Genomic DNA, 17,954 nt, shown 5'->3' on the forward strand with positions numbered 1-17,954 from the left:
CAACGAGAAGAAATAGAAACTAAAATGAAGGATATTAAGACTGTGCAGAAGATGGAATTAGAACAGTTAGAAAGCAAATTTGAAAATGCAATACAAGAAGACAGGCGAGAAATAGAAGAAAAATTTAAGCAAAACGAAAAACAAATTGCGGAACTCAAGAATCAACAGAATTGTGGAGAAAGAAGGGAAATGATTATCCTTGGTACAAGCGACGCGAAAATACAATTTGGAGGGGATATTAGAAAAACACACCCAGTACCATTTGTTAAAAATTTGAAAACCAAATTGCAACATATTAGATATTTTGACGACTGCAAAGAAACAATTAGAAACCATCTGAAAGAAGGAGCAGCGTTATGGTATGAAAGTAAAGAAGATGAGTTTGAAAATTGGACAGATTTCGAAAATAAATTTCTCAACTATTTCTGGGGGAAAGTTAAACAGAGGGAAATCAACCAAGAGCTACAGAATGGAAGATATCACGAGAAAATGGGAATATCGGAAGAAAGATATGCTTTGCAGATATATAACAATTCCAAATATCTAGACTACAAATACTCTACCGAACAACTGGTAGAAATGATAAGCAGACATTTCGAAGAAACGCTGGAGGACCACGTGATTTTGAGAAACTATCAAGATATTGATAGTTTGTGCCAATTCCTTCAAGTAAGGGAAGCAAAAAGAAGAGAAATGCGAAACAGAAGACAACATGAACAATATAATGGACCGGCAAGAAGGTATCAATCAAATTATGACCAGAGAAACCGACATGCCCAATCAACAAACGAAGATAGGCCGAGAGAATACCAAAATTACAATAGACAACAAAATTATGATAACAGGAATCACGAAAAAAATAGAACATATGAAAATCACAACAGAAACAGAGATGCACAAAATCCTCCGACTAGGAATACGAACGAACAAAGGGACGGTAGAAACAATCAGAATTTCCAACGACAAAATAGAAGGGAGATGAATCATGTAACAATAGAAAACGAGGAAGAAGATGTATGCAATGAATCCAGACAGGATTTTCAATAAAGCATCCACTGAACAAACATAAACAACTCTCCGGTATATTTTGTCATCCGAGAGAGTTTATACAGTTGGCGGGAAATGAAAGACAAAGTTCTAATTCAAATTTAATATTCTTAGATGCATTTATAAAACATAAAGCGATTAAAATTTTGATTGATTCTGGATCGGAGATATCGTTAATCAATAAGAAACTAGTAAAAGAATTAAATTTGGACAGATTTGTGTATAAAATTCCTAGGGTTGCTTTAGTGGGTGCAAACAACAAAAAATTGACGACAGTAAATGAAGGTTTGGGAGTGCGGATCAGAGTGGGAGACAAATACTATATTATGCAATGTGTGGTGATCGAAGATTTAAACCATGATATGATAGCGGGAATTGATGAATTGAGTGAAAAACATATCACCATAAATTTTTCGGAGAATAAACTGGAAATCAGAGCAGAACCAGACAACATAGAAGAAGAAACGGAAATAGAGAGGAAAATAATTGTTGAAAAGATAAATGAACAGGAAAAACATAAAGAAATCAATATGACTGTAGAGGAAAAACCGAAAGTACAAGAAAAAAATCAACCAGAAAAAAAAAAGAAGGAAGAAAAAGAAGAAGAGTTCAAAAAGAAAGAAGGAAAACACGGTGGATACAAGAGAAAGACAGGAAATCGAAGATACGGAAGAATTGTCGGCAATCGACGATAAAACAGAAAGGAAGCAGGAAGAAAAGGAAGTTCTCATAAGAGAAATGAAAGCAGTAGAAACATGGTGCTCGGGATACCAAATGGAAATTGAAGATAAAAAAAAAACAGAAGAAGAAATAAAGGATGAGGACAGAGAAGAAATGGCAATAATGGACGAGAATCCAGAATTTTATGAAGAAATATTATGGACAGTGAACACATGCGAACAAAATGAGGATGAAAGAAAATTAAAATGTGGAGAAAACATGGAAAAGGAAGTAGAGAAGATTCTAGAAAATTATGGAGATTTGATTAATGAAGAAAGCCGAGTGGCTAAAAATTATGAACATTCTTTTAAAGTTAAAAACTTAGAAAATTTTAAATCCAAGACATATCCAATCCCGTATAAATACAGGCAAAGCGTCGGACAGGAAATTGAAAAAATGATCGAAGACAAGGTGATAGAAAGATGTGACTCTCCATATATCAACCCGATAGTATGCGTTAAAAAATCGAGTGGTGATTTGCGATTATGTTTAGATGCAAGAAACATTAATTCACACACAATCGCGCAATACGAAGCGCCTTTGAACATCGAAGCCATATTTGGACGAATCACAGGGTCACACATTTTTTCCAAAATCGATTTGAAACATAGTTTTTGGTTAATACCTTTGGCAGAGAAATGTCGAAATTATACCGCTTTTTCGATCGACGGAGTGGTATACCGATTTAGGGTGGTACCATTTGGCCTACAGAGTACATGCGCTGCTTTGGTTCGCGCATTGAACACAATCTTAAATAGGCATGAAGAATTTGTTGTACATTACATAGATGATTTATTAATTTTCTCACCAGATATAACAAGCCATCTACGACATATTCACACTGTGCTAGAAGAACTGGATCAAGCGGGATTGAAATTAAATATTCAAAAGTGTCAGTTTTTCCAAAAGGAAATACTGTATTTAGGATTCAAATTAGACACAAAAGGGATTAGTCTTGCAGAAGATAGAATCGAAATTATAAATAACTACGCTAGGCCAACCAATTTAAAAACATTGCGGGGATTTTTGGGAATGGTAAACTATTTCAAAAAACTAATACCAGACATCAGCACAAAAGAAATACCGTTGATAGCATTACTTAAGAAAAATGTTAGGTGGAAATGGGGAAGGGAACAAGAAATGGCTTTCAAAAATTTAAAAGGAGCTTTCTCCACAGCTGTAAGAGTACACCACCCAAGATATGATCAACCTTTCATTCTCCGGACCGATGCTTCCATAACAAAATTCGCAGGGGTGTTATCACAAATCCAAGACGATGTAGAGGTGCCAATCTGTTTTGTCTCCCGTGTAACCAAAACATATGAGAGAAAGTACAGCGTTACTGAATTAGAGTTCGCCAGTGTGTTATTTTGTGTAAATAAATTACGGTTTTACCTACTAGGGGCAAAATTCACCGTTGAAACAGACCATGTAGCTTTGGTACATATAATGAAAAATAGGCTGGTAAATAATAGAATTCATAGGGGCATTCTTTTACTTCAAGAGTATGATTTTGAATTTAAATATATCAAAGGAACTGACAATATCTTGGCTGATGCGTTGACGAGAGATGAACAATTCCGCAAAGAGGACCACAAAACTCTCCACGTTGGCATGAACATAATGAGAGAAGAAGCAGGCTTATTTTCTTTGGCTCAGATCAGGGAAAATCAGGAACAACTGGATGAAAGAGAAAAGCAAAGGGCCGAACAAGAAGATAACTTATATTTTAAGAGGGTCGATGGTAAAGAACTATATGTAATCACGGAACAGATGGCAAAAGAAGTTTTAGCAAAATTATACTGTGACAACGGACACATTGGAAGCAGGAAGGTGTGGCTTATGTTCAGGGAGAACTACATTTGTCGACAGGACTATACAATAGCCAAAGAGATGACTCGAAATTGCGAGACATGCCAAAAGTGTAAAAGTAAGAATTTCAAAAACGAAAACATCACAAAAAACGTCATAGCTCGGAAGAAACTGGATATTGTCGCCATTGATATGTTGAGCGATTTAATAACAACAACACAGAGGAATAAACACATATTAGTTATGGTGGATGTTTTCTCAAAGTATTTAAAACTGTACCCATGTAGAACCACGAAAGGAGCTGAAATACTTCGGAAGATAGTGGGAAGACCAGACAATATTTTGTTGGACAATGCGACATACTTTAGGAATGACCGTTTTAAAGGGGAATTAAGAGAGAGAGGCATAAATACAAAATTTGTAAGCATCCGACATCCACAGAGCAACCCATCAGAGCGTTTTATACAAGAAGTCACAAAATTTCTAAGAATTGCTGCGGAAGAACATCATCGACATTGGGACAGAAAAGTGTTTGAAATAGAGACGTATTTGAACTGTGCACCAAATACGGTTACCAAGGAGACGCCTTTATATGTAATGAAAGGAACAATGCCTACGAGACCGTGGGAAGACACCGCCCCCAGACAATACGAAGAAGTGATCGAGGTGGTTCAACGAAGATTGAGACGAAGTGGAGAGAAATATCTCCAAAGGCAAGAGAGGACCCGAAGAAGAAGGCCGGTTACATTCCAGAAAGGGGATAAAGTTTTAGTGAGGGCACTGAGGGTGTCCAATTTACAAAATGGTATTTGTGCTAAATTGATGCCGGTATTTGAAGGTCCATATAGGGTCAATACGGAAAATGGGGTAAATAGTTATGAATTAGCGCATATAGAGACAGGCAAGATACGGGGTATTTTTAACATTCACGACATTTATAAGTATCATGAGTAGAGTTTGGTAACATAATGGAATAATTTGATCCTAAAAAAACTTGTGTCATTTAAATAAATAACAGAATTTTTTCGGCAAATCAAATGGCGGGGAGTTGTTAAGATATGTAAAATTTGAATTAATATGGTTTCGATCTTAATATTTTAGAAAAGTTAAAACATATAATAAAAATATACCAAAATTCATTTCGAAGAAATGAAAGTCAATTATCTTTGGATGGCCGTAGGTAAACAAAATTTAAATAGGGATTAAGTATTTTCTTTGTACAGTTAGTATGATAAGAAAGTGGTTATGTGTTTGGACAATGAGACCGGGTTTCCCAAATGGACTTTTGCGGCGAGGGAACAATTGTATTTAGAAATTTAAATGAATGTAATCTTTGTTTAGATATTAAGAAAGGAAAAAAAAACCGATTGGCATGTAATTAGTTTTAGGAAATTTCTAATGGTAGGGAAAATTGGTGTTTGTTATCTGAAAGGTAGATGGGGATAAAATTGAGGAACTCGGATTGGTGAAGAAGGAAAAAGGAGGGGCTAGGTATGAAGAATGGGAGTTTAGCGAAATGTTAGAGGGTGGAAGAAGAGTCAGTTGTTAAATGATCGTTAAGTCGACTAGTGGTGATCTCTAAGAGTCTCCTGAAGTAGTAAGGCAGATAAGTGAATAGTTGTGAGTTTGTTGAAATAAGTGTCCTGACGGAAGCTCATCACGTAAAGCATTGTAAGTTATATTGTTCTACTTATATTCCAAGAGTCACCGTTGCATGCCGGAACGAGAAATAGATTCAGTTTATCGAGAGGAGAAAAGGCTAGCATTGTTTTTTGAAAGATACGTGCATCTGTAGGGGGTCATTAATGACAATAGGCTTGCAATAATTTGTTGCGAGATTGCTGACTACATAGGGGGCTGCTAAGAGTAAATTGTAGGCGACCAGAGACAAGAATTTGGACAACTCATCATCCGAGAGACAGTTTTATTTTTTTTGTAGAATTATTCATAACGCAAATTTCAATAAGTACTTTAGATAGTGGTAGGGTTATTTCAATAATCAGAATAGGAAATATTATTTTTAGAGGATATTTTGAGGGTGAATTTATTTCAATAGATGCTTTTGTACCATATATGTGTTTTATTCCGTTAATCTTTGACCTTATTTATCATATGTAAAGCAAAGGAGATATTGAAGCACGAGAATATAAAACCCTGAGATTAGAGCATTAAATAGTGTGATTAAATCATAAGTGCATCATTAAAATTAAATTTAATTAATTAGTTAATTATCTAATCAAGTGCTTTGAGCACACCGATCTTTGAATATCACATTATATATATATATATATATATATATATATATATATATATATATATATATATATATATGCAGAGGTGGTAGGTTTAGCAGAACTTCTAGCACGTCCGTTGGGGCTGTTCTCATGGCTCCTGTAACACTCAAGCATGCAAGCCTTTGTGTGCTACTGAGCAATCGAATCGCCCTGGACTGTTGCGTTTTGTTCCACCACGCCACTGAACCGTAAGTTATCATGGGCCTTATAACCCTTGTGTATAACCAGAGGTTCATTTTAGGATTTAACCCCCAATTCTTACCACACATTCGTCTACATCTGTTCAGGGCCATAATGGCCTTCTGTGTGACTTTTTGAATGTGTACATTCCATGTCAGCCTCTGGCCGAATATTACACCTAAGTACTTGGCCTGACTTGTGAATGGGATTTCTACTCCCTTGAGCGCTAGTGGCTGTAAGCCTTGCAGTGCTCTTTTCCTGGTGAAGGGCACGACGGATGTTTTTTGAGGGTTAACCTTCAGGCCTTCTTCCTCACACCAGCTGTCCACCATCCTCAGAGCGACTTAAAGTCTCTCTCAAATTACTTTGGTAAAGCGTCCTCGAACTACAATTACCAAGTCGTCCGCATAGTTACCAATACTCCAAGCTTTTTTGTAATTCAGTTTAAAAGGATTTTGCAAGAACCTAAACCAATTTTCTTGAAAAAATAAAGTTTATTTCATTTGGAGTAGTATTTTATTCTATAGCAGTGTGAAAAATCATTCCGTAGTTGAAGTAAAAAAAAGATACAGTGATATAAGATACATTCATATTGAAAACAAAGGAGAATAGGCAGCAGTATGACATACCGCATGTCAGAGTCTGCGTCCTGAAACATTCACGTCAGTAGTTAAGGGTTAACTTGTTTTTCTTTTCATAGTATTTTTCACATTCTAATCTAATTTAGATAAGACTATATTTACATTAGAAACAAGTATTTTAGAAACCATAACTGTTACGAGTACGCTTAGCAGATTATATGGAAGAATTATAAAAGAACGCATATGCGAAGAATACCGCCCTTTTGAGTCAGAAGAACAAAACGGATTCAGAGCAGGACGATCCACAATAGATAGTATTTTCTGCTTATCCCAAATACTTGAGAAAAGAACACTGAGATCTCGAGAAGTGCATTTACTCTTAGTCGATTTAACAAAAGCATATGACACCGTGCCTGTTGCGAAGTTGTGGAAAGTATTGGAGAAAACCAGTATCAGCGTTACACTAATCGATGCTATTAAAGAGCTTTATAAGAACACAATAGCAAAAGTTAAAATAGGAAAAGAGGTGTCTAATGGTTTTCAGGTAACAAAAGGACTTAAGCAAGGTTGTTGTTTATCTCCCATACTGTTCAACATATATATCGATGAAGCACTCAGGCACTGGAAGAAGAAGTGTAAAGGGATGGGGCTATCTATTGGGGATGAAACGTTATATACGTTGCACTATGCAGATGACCAGGTAGTTATTGCCCAAGACAAAGAAGACCTGGAGTATATGGCTAGAAAACTAATGGAAGAGTACAAAAAATGGGGCCTCGAAGTAAATGTCCAAAAAACACAATATCTTTGCGTAGGAGGAGAAAATAATCCAGATGACCTCGACTTAGAAGATGAAACTATTAAGAAATGTGACCAATGTACATATTTGGGGGTAAAACTGACAAAGACAGGACGAAGTGATGAAGCCATAAAAGACAGAATAACCAAAGGAAAACAAGTTATAGGTGCGTTGAATTCAGTATTATGGCAAAAAAATATAAGACCGGAAACGAAAAAACGAATATATAATACCATATTAAAACCAGTAATCGTCTATGGCTCAGAAGTGTGGCAGTTATCACAAAAACTTAAAGGTAACCTATTGGCAGTTGAAATGGATTTTTGGAGGAGAGCAGCGGGAAAGTCTAGATTAGAACATGTGAAAAATGAGGACATCAGGAGACAAATGAAAGTACAAAGATCAATTATAGAAGACATCGAAAAACAACAACTAATATGGTACGGACATGTTAGACGTATGGGGGAAGAAAGACTACCCAAAAAGATATTAGAATGGGTACCACCAGAGAAAAGAAAACGAGGACGACCACCAACAACATGGATCCAAGGAATCTCAAAAGCAATGTCAGCAAGAAATCTATCTGAAGAAGACTGGCAGAATAGACAGGCTTGGCGAACGGGAACCCAAAGGCGTATTACGCTGTGAACGGGATTTATATATATATTTTAGAAACCAAAATATAGTAGATATCTAGTGAATTAAAATTTATTATATGTATTAACTAATTACCACAAATGTAGAAATATTAAAAAAAAGTTAATAAAACCCCCACTATCGTTTCCCATCTTGAAGAGAACATAGTAAAAGATCCTTGTTTAATTCTGAATTTAAGGATCAATATTCCGCAATTTTTGAAACCGATGAATATTAAAGAAAACTGCATTACAGTTCTACTATTAAGAGTGCGTCATGAGTTCCGCAATCCCCTAGACGAGTCGATGCCAAACTTTAGTGCCGACTTGTTACAATGTTTCTGTTTTCATGTGAGTCTATAAAGTATGTATGTCGAATTTCCGTGTTTGTTATCTTCTCACGTTGACATGTATCTATGAGAATAATTTATCAAAAATATATCGTAAATTTCTTTTACTGACACTTTCCTAACCTGTGTCAGTTAAAATTTTATTATGGCATTGGTGTTAAAAGGTATAGGCCAAAAATTCCTGTAGCTCAATATCAATAGCCTAAATAAACTTGTTAGTACTATATAGGGTGTCCCAAAGCTCTGGTATTCTTTTATTACAGCGAAACTATGGGGTGTAAAAAATGTTTACAACAAAACTAATGTGCATCTATTTAAAATTATTTTCGAGTATACAGGATCAGTCAAGAATATTCCAGATACAAACAGGACTTCGGCAGGGAAATAGCCTATCGTGCCTTCTATTCAAAATTGCTCTAGAAAAAGCTATTAGAGTCTGGAATAGCAACAAAAGGGACCATTATTAATTATTAATAGGAGTGTACAAATACTAGCGTATGCAGCCGACATTGATATCATAGCAAGAAGAAAGGCCGACCTGGTTCAATCGTTCACGGCATTGGAAGCAGCAGCAAAAAGAATGGGGCTACACGTTAATACTAATACAATTAAGTATATGAAGGTCACAAATAATAACCAAGTATAGTATAGTATAACTAGATCCAAACCCTGACATCCAAAGTGAAAGTTATCCTCCAACACCAAATTGTTCTATATGGTCGACACAATGTTCAGAAAAAAGTCACACCATTTTGAGCGTCGGGTTTGGGTTGGAGAGGTGGGAGAAATCGGCAAATTCGTGGTTTTTTCAAGTTTTTCGTCAACATATCTAAAACTATGCGGTTTAGCATGAACAACCTTCTATACAAAAATGTTCTACATTAAATTTGAAACAAAAAAGGCCCTATGCATAATCCTTCTAACATGAACGGTTCCAAAGTTACGGAGGTAGTATAGTATAATTGGTCCAAAAAAGGCCTAACCCAGACATTAAAAGTAAAAGTTTTCCTCCAACACCAAATTGTTCTATATGGTCCAGATATTGTTCAGTTTACGCCATTTTGAGCGTCCGGTTTGGGGGGAGATGGGGGAGAAATCGGTAAATTAGTAGTTTTTTTTATGTTTTTCGTCAATATTTCTAAAAATATGCTTTAGCCTAAACAATGTTCTATACAAAAATGTTCTACATCAAATTTAAAACAAAAAAGGTCTCATACATAATTGTTATAAAATCAACGATTCCGGAGTAACGGAGGGTAAAAAGTGGAAGTTTTCGATACTATTTATATTTTTTGGGCAATTTATAATATTTTTACTGATTAACAGAAATTTTCTTTAACAGGATTTGCTATTTCAGTGGCCGATGGTATGTTAGTGATAAGCCCTTGAAGAAACGTCAACCTCACCACCGAAAATCATCATCAATTGCCCAAAAAATATAAAAAGTATCGAAAACCTCCACATTTCACCCTTCGTAACTCTGGAACCATTGATTTTATAACAATTATGGATAGGGCCATTTTTGTTTTAAATTTTATGTAGAACGTTTTTGTATAGAAAATTGTTCACGCTTAAACATAGTTTTAGAAATATTGACGAAAAACGTAAAGAAACTACTAATTTACCGACTTCTCCCCCATCTTCCCTCCAAACCGGGCGCTCAAAATGGTGTAACTTTTCACTGAGCAATATGTGGACCATATAGAACAATTTGGTGTTGGAGGAAAACTTTTACTTTGGATGTCTGCTTAAGCCTTTTTTACTAATTATACTATACTACCTCCGTAACTTTGGAACCGTTCATTTTAGAAGGATTATGTATAGAGCCTTTTTTATTTCAAATTTAATGTAGAACATTTTTGTATAAAAGGTTGTTCATGCTAAACCTCATAGTTTTAGAAATATTGACGAAAAACGTAAAAAACTACGAATTTACCGACTTCTCCCCCCTCTCCCCCCAAACCCGACGCTCAAAAAGGTGTGACTTTTTTCTGAACATTATATGGACCATATAGAACAATTTGGTGTGGAAGCATAACTTTCACTTTGGATGTCTGGGTTATGTCATTTTTTTAATCAATTCTATCATACTAGTAGGGCTGGAACATATACTTTCGAAGGAGTACTATGGATTAAAGAAACTTTTAAGATCAAACATAGTCACAAAAAGAACAAAAATATTGATAAACAGAACTCTAATCAAGCCCGTCTTCACTTACGCGTCAGAAACGTGGACGATACCAAAAAGTGATAAAGAACGGTTAGGCTGTTTTGAAAATAAAATCCTCAGACATACTTTTATAAAGGCATGCAGGAAAACGTATTATGACGTATACGCTATAATTTTGAGCTTTGCCGCTTCCGCAGACCAATAATGACATACGCGGCAGAAACACGACCCACCACAGAGAGGACAAAAAGACTGCTCGAAACAGCGGAGATGAAAACCCTTCGAAAAATCGATGGTAAGACTCTATGGGACGGAGCTAGAAGTACAGATATACGACGGAGATGCAAGGTGGATAACATTAATAACTGGGTAAGAAACAGAAGAATAGGATGGAATGACCACATAAGCCGAATGACAACAAATAGGGTAGTCAGGACAGCGAGAGACGGTCCCCCAATAGGAAGACGATCAGTGGGAAGACCACGAAAACGATGGAACGACAACTTACTAGAAGCACATTGAAAAAACAGACAGAGTCATGTCTATACCAAAAGAAGAAGAAGAAGAAGAGTGAGCCTAGTGTTGTATGGTATATCAAAACAGACAGGCTGCGGTGGCTAGGCCATTTAGAGAGAATGAATGAGATGGAGCATTCGAAACACATTTATAACCAAAGACAGGATGGAGTGGACAGAAGAGGCAGACCCAGAGCACGATTTAAGGACCAGGTGGAAGATGACTTACTTACGAATATTAAGAGTATGAAATTGGAAAACCAAGGCGAAGGATAGGAAGGAATGGAAGCTGACTCTGGAAGAGGCAACGACCCACCATGGGTTGTAGAGCCAATGATGATACAGGATCAGTCGGAACAACGGAATGAGCCAAAGTTGTGTTTTTTTAAATGGAACACGCTATATTATATTATTTTTGAATTTTTTTTAATATGAAGACATTGTATAGGGTTTTATAATATATGTCGACGATTCAAACATCATGTACGCCGACTCTATACTTGGGAAAGTCCTGGAGATAGGTCTAGAAAAAAAATTGATTACATTTCATATTGCTCATATAAACTGGAGATCACCAATCCAAACAGTCAGATCATATTGAGGGGTGATATGGGGATCAGATCATATTCTCCACGTAGCTAAACAAAAGCTCAAACTTAAACCGCCCAACAAATGGAGAAAGACAAAGAGAATAGAGATAAGGAACAAGGAATTGAACAATATGAAGATTTTGCGAAAATGCATAGGAAACGAGAGAAACATATTGTCTTCAACTTCAGGGCAATTGTTCGCCAACACCATGCATACATCGAAGAGGTCTTTTTAGAACCTGGCCAGGTAACAAAAATCTTTACGAAAAGGATAATACAGTCCGAAAAATGAAAGATTACCCATGAACGATCAGACCAATCACTTATTTTGTATTTACTGTCTTTTTCTATAATATACGTTTGTTATTTATAGAAAAAGACAGCAAATACAAAATAAGTGATTGATGTGATCGTTCATCATTCATTTTTCCGACTGTAGGTTTCTTAGAAGCCCAGATCTGTTGGACTCAAAGATAGATGCAGGAACAGATCTTCCACGTAGCAGTGTGGAAAGTCAATTGACTCCTTTGGCATCTAGAATAGTTAAACGATGATTTCCACTTACCTCAAATTTGTACTTATGTGAACCAAGCGATGTCCTCTGCTTCTGCCAGAAATTATCGGGCTTGACGATGAGTGCTTGATGGATTGTGCCAGGTGGAAAGTGCTCGTGCAGTGCCTTCAGGATAGGTTTGACAGTCGACCACGTTGATCCTCTCATATCCACTAGAACCGTGAAACCCAATCCTCGCGCTTCATCACTGAAACAAAGAAAGAAAATATATAATAAAATCTTCAAAAGCGGTCCAATACTAAAGGCATCCAGAGAGTATTCCGGTTTACTGAGTATGTGCACAAAAAGCTTAATGTGCATTAAATTTCATTTTACAGAGATTCCTTGATGTCAACAAAATCAGTAAAATAGTATGGTTTATAGATTCCATGAAATTTCTTCCTGTTATAGTTTTGCTATAATAAACTAGAGCCTTACAAATACGACCTTAAACCAATTTGATATACAATTAATAATACACCGTCATTAAACTAGCAAACACTAAGAATAATCGGAAATAAAATATACCAAAAACCTGTAAAGTTAGGCTCTCCGGCATATTATCGCCTTTCCGATCGCCCTTGCAGACGCCCCGTTTTTTACCCGAATTGCTGTGTATTCGTTCGAGGCTAGGATGGACCGGCCTCCAAGATTCAAGAAGCAGGATAGAACTGTATAAATAGAGAACTCTTAGCCAAGCCGCACACCAAAGAAACATGAAACGAAAAACATGAAACATGAAACGAAAAACATGTTTCATGAAAAGAAAACACTGCTAAACAAATCTCAAAGTCCGCCTACCAATGAAACGAGTGTGATTCATGCTCATGACACATTTTTATTTTCGGAGAGTTTCATAAATGGCCGGACATATATTTGTTTAGCAGTGGTTTATTTCCATGAAACGTAATTTACGTTTCATGTTTCTTTGATGTGCGGCCTGCCTTTTGAACCACAGTCCAGTGATATTAAATAATGTTACGCGCGCGATTATTGATTGTAAAAAATTGTAACGGGTGTCCCAATAAGAATGGCTGTCGGCTATATCTCAGGAACCGTTTATAGTAGAGCTTTGAAATAAAAAATTTTATAACAAAAGTTGCCTCAGGAAAAGCCTGGAAATTATTTTCATAATTGTGGGACCACCGCTAGAGGGCGTAATTGAATATCAAAAATTAAAAAATCTAAATTTTACAAAATTTTCCTAATGAAGGGGCACTGGAAATCCGATCGTCGTGTTCTTCATAAAATTCTACGCATACTTGATTTGACAAGTTTAGGTCTACCTTTGGAAATAAGAGGTGGGGGTGAGTGGGAACCTTGTTATGAAAAACTGGCTGTGAGTCCGGTTCTGCTTAATCAAATTTTGCAAACTTGGTCTTGTTGAAGATAGATCTTTTTCATCAATGTAAAAGTTATGATTTCGAACCGACTTACTGAGTAATATGCCAGCTAGAAGGCGTTATTTAATTTTTTTTCACAAATCTAGTGTTCCTTGGAAAATATTAAATACAAACATGCATTTTTAATACCATATTACAAAATTAGACAAAATTAGCAACAGAATAGCGAAAACCGCATGTTAATACCTTTTTCTATCTCGAGATATCTTACAATACGTGTAAATTTAAAAACATAACTGTTACTGTCACCGGTAAACGAAATAATTCATTAAAAGTAGTGTGCTATGGAAACAACGAAGAAACATTTTCCAGCTCTCAACGTATATTAGGTCTTTTCAACGCTTCTCATTTGTTTCGAGCCTCGTTCATATCTCGTATATTAATATTATACACGGATTATACGGCATATGACAGAGGCTCGAAACAAATGAGAAGCGTTGAAAAGCCCTATTACAAAGAAATAAAAACAACTATTTAGTGATGACATAAACGTTCAAATTTTTGCCCATCATTTTCGTTGCAAACATTTACTCTTTCAAGAGTAGATTGAACAGCAGTCTCAATTTCTGCTCTCGATATGCTTTGAATGGCGTTTAGTATTCTCTGGATAATGTATTCTAGAGTAGTGTATGATGGGCAACAATTTGAATATTTAGGTCGTCACTAAGTAGTTCTTTTTGTTCTGTGTTATATTTAATTTTAATAGTATTGCTTCTCTTTATATTGTTGTTTTAATTAATTATATTTTTATACGTTGACATATGGAAAATGTTATTTTGTTTTTTTCCACAGCACACTGCTTTTCATTAACTTAGTTTACCGGTGATAGTAACAGTTATGTATAAAATTTACACGTTTCTCGAGATATCTTGAGATAGAAAAAAGGTATCGACATGCGGCTTTCGCTATTCTATTGCTAATTTAATCTAATTTTATAAAGTATGATTAAAAATGCATACTTGTATTTAATATTTTCCAAAGAAAACTAGATTTCTGAAAAAAATTAAATAACGCCTCCCAGCTGGCTTATTACTTATTAGGATGGTTCAAAATTATCACGCTTACATTTAAGAAAAAGATCTGTCTTCAACAAGACCCAGTTTTCAAAATTTTATTTAGCAGAACCGGACTTACAGCCATTTTTTCACAACAAGGTTCCCACTCACCCCCACCTCTTATTTGCAAAGGTAGAGTTAAACTTGTTAAATCAAATATGCGCAGAATTTAATGAAGAATACAATAATCGGATTTCCAGTGCCCCTTTATTAGGAAAATTTTGTAAAATTTAGATTTTTTTATTTTTGATATTCAATTACGCCCTCTAGCGGTGGACCCACAATTATGAAACTAATTTCCAGGCTTTTCCTGAGGCAACTTTTGTTATAAAATTTTTTATTTCAAAGCTCTACTATAAACGGTTCCTGAGATATGGCCGAGAGCCATTCTTATTGGGACACCCGGTACAGTATAATATATTAGTATACGTACATATATTTTATGTTTAGTGTGATTTATAAATTCTTGTAAATAATAAATAAAATATAAATTGTGTTTTTATTGAAAATAAAGTGTAAAAAAATATATGTATGCTATGGTTATGTATATGTATATTAGATGAACCAAAGATTAAAAATTTTATATTTTCGACGTTGTTTACAATCTTTTGTTACAGTTTTTTTTATAGCCGATGCAACATACAATCTGTTAATGGCCAATATTAACCATTACATATAACGTATGTCCCTGTAAGTTGGAACCATAATATGGAAAACTTTTTTATTATTAATTTTACGAAAAAAAGTTATTCTTCATAAAAAGCTCTGCATGGTCTAAAACCGAAGATTTAACCATCATATATCAAATTTTATGAATATTATTATATGAGGTATGTAAAAAAATATGAATTTCGCTCAAGAGTATAAAGTAGGTTTATCTTTCACAATATTGAAAATTGTTATTAAGAAAAGTTGTTTGGAATTAAGAACTATATTCTAGTATGCAATTACACCCTCCTAATTGATTTTTTTAAATTTTTCTTAAATTACGGATAACCAACATTATTTTCAGTTATTTCAATTATGATAACTGTTTTTTTTCATTAATTTTACGAAAAAAAGTTATTCTTTATAAAATGTTCTGTATGGTCTAGAGCCTAATATACAACCATCTTATATCAAATTTATTCAATTTTATACGAGGTATGTAAAAAATTATGAATTTCACTCAAAAGTAAATAAAATACCTTTATTTTTCAAAATATCGAAAATTGTGATTATGAAAAGTTGTTTAGAATTAAAAACTATGTTCCAATATGTAATTACAACCTTCTAATTGAAATTTTCTGTACTATAAAGGTACTTCCCTCTTGAAATTAATATTTTTTGACATACCTAGTACAAAATTGAAAAAATTTGATATGCATATTAGGTTTTAGACCATACAGAACATTTTATAAAGAATAACTTTTTTTCGTAATATTAATAATAAAAGAGTTATCATAATTGAAATAACTGAAAATAGTTGGTTATCCATAATTTAAGAAAAATTTATTTTTTTTTTCAATTAGAAGGATGCAATTGCATATTAGAATATAGTTCTTAATTCCAAGTAACTTTTCATAATAACAATTTTTACTATTATGAAAAATAAAGCTAATTTACTCTTGAGCGAAATTAATATTTTTTGACATACCTCGTATAATATTCATACAATATCATATCCTGATGGTTGAATCTTAGGTTTTAGACCATGCAGAGCTTTTTATGAAGAATAACTTTTTTTCGTAAAATTAATAATAAAAAAGTTTTCCACATGGTTCTAACTTACAGGGACATACTGTATATGCAGAAATTAGGAAAAACATTTTTATTTTGTAATTAATATTGATCTATCAGAAAGCATCTAAAGAAAAAAATTAAAAGTGGTGTTCAATATGACCACCCTATCTTTGGAAACAGAAATCCATTCTGGATGAAAATTCATCTAAGACTTCTAATAGTTTCGGGAGAAAATTGTGCTAGCTCGTCTGGAATTCTGTCTTTTAGTCTGTGGCCTATTTACATACATTTTGCTTTTTAAATGACTCCATAAAAATAATCTAGAGGTGTCAAATCCGGAAAACTTGCTGACCATTCGATAGCACTAATCTTTACAAATCGTAAACGAATCGGTTTTTTCTATATGACAGTTAAAAAAGACAAAGAATAATTTTAAGATACTATCAACAACTCAAAAGTCGTATTCTAGTGAAAATTAGAAAACAAACTTATTTTAACCACTCACTGTATAAAAGGTTAAAAATCAAAGACCGAATACAATAGAACCGATCTACAAATGAAATATTCGCAAACGTATTCAACGCTACGAATCAACATTTTTTAACAAATTTCACAGTTATTCATGCATTAAAGAATTACTATTCCAGTTCCTTCCGACAAGTTAAAAAAATTATAAACAATCCACTGTTTCTATTCGAAGCCATTGTTGCCTGCCAAGACGGGATAAATAGCCTAGTTTTTATGTTAGCCAACTTTTCAGACAGTGGCGTAACTCAACGGGATCAAAATTATGTTGTTTTTAAAAACACAAGTAAAAAAATCATTTTTAAAATTAGAAAGTACCTAAATTCAAGCTCAAACCTTCTTCAATCAGATCCCTATAAGAACTTTTGGCATGTTTTATTCTAAAATATTGTTTTGTTCAAATGATCCAAAGAACCTAAAATAATGTCAACCCAGGCCGATAAAATTTATTTTTATAATTTGTTAAAAATTTTTTTTTTTTTATAAATGTAGCAATAACTCCGAAATTGTGACATTTAGGTATAGGGAATATAATATGAAAAATAATCAGTATTTTTTAAGGACTTTAAAACGCAAAAATTATACAGGGTGTTCCATTTAAAATAAGAAAGTTTATTAGATTTCCAGAGAAACGGAAAAGATTTCCACTATAATATCGGCCGCATTGAAAAACCCTTATCCGCCAAAATTTATAAAAATCGGTCAAGCGGTTTCCGAGAAATTACTGTGTTTCCATACTTTCTCGCTACCCTGTATAAAATTTGTGAAAAGAAAGAATATGTTTCTGTAGAGACGGTGTTAAAAAAATTAAAAAACAAAAATACATTCGAAATATCCAGGGTCTCTGGAGAGTTTTCTAATATATTGGGTTTAGGTTCAAAATGGAAGAAAATATAAAAGCATTGTGTGAAAGAGGTGTGTGAAAGAGGTGTGTATCGTTCACAAAAAATCAGATTTTAAGAAACTATAATAATTTTAAAACAGAAACACGGACATTTGTTCT

At 34.3% G+C, this 17,954-nt stretch overlaps 1 protein-coding gene across 5 annotated transcripts in view; it reads right to left on the reverse strand.

Annotated features, from left to right (window-relative positions):
- The window catches only part of LOC126885284 (kalirin), a 1,143,465-nt gene that overhangs the window by 978,318 nt on the left and 147,193 nt on the right, over positions 1-17,954 (reverse strand). For all 5 annotated transcript variants that reach the window (XR_007698367.1, XM_050651791.1, XM_050651792.1 and 2 more), the window contains one exon: positions 12,259-12,454. Coding sequence is in view for 4 of the 5 variants with exons in the window: in XM_050651791.1 (XP_050507748.1) it covers positions 12,259-12,454 (196 nt within the window). In the remaining variant the exon portion in view is untranslated. The remainder of the gene's footprint in view (positions 1-12,258; positions 12,455-17,954) is intronic.

This window comes from Diabrotica virgifera, chromosome 5 (genome assembly GCF_917563875.1).
Source record: "Diabrotica virgifera virgifera chromosome 5, PGI_DIABVI_V3a".
Classification (NCBI taxonomy): domain Eukaryota; kingdom Metazoa; phylum Arthropoda; class Insecta; order Coleoptera; family Chrysomelidae; genus Diabrotica; species Diabrotica virgifera.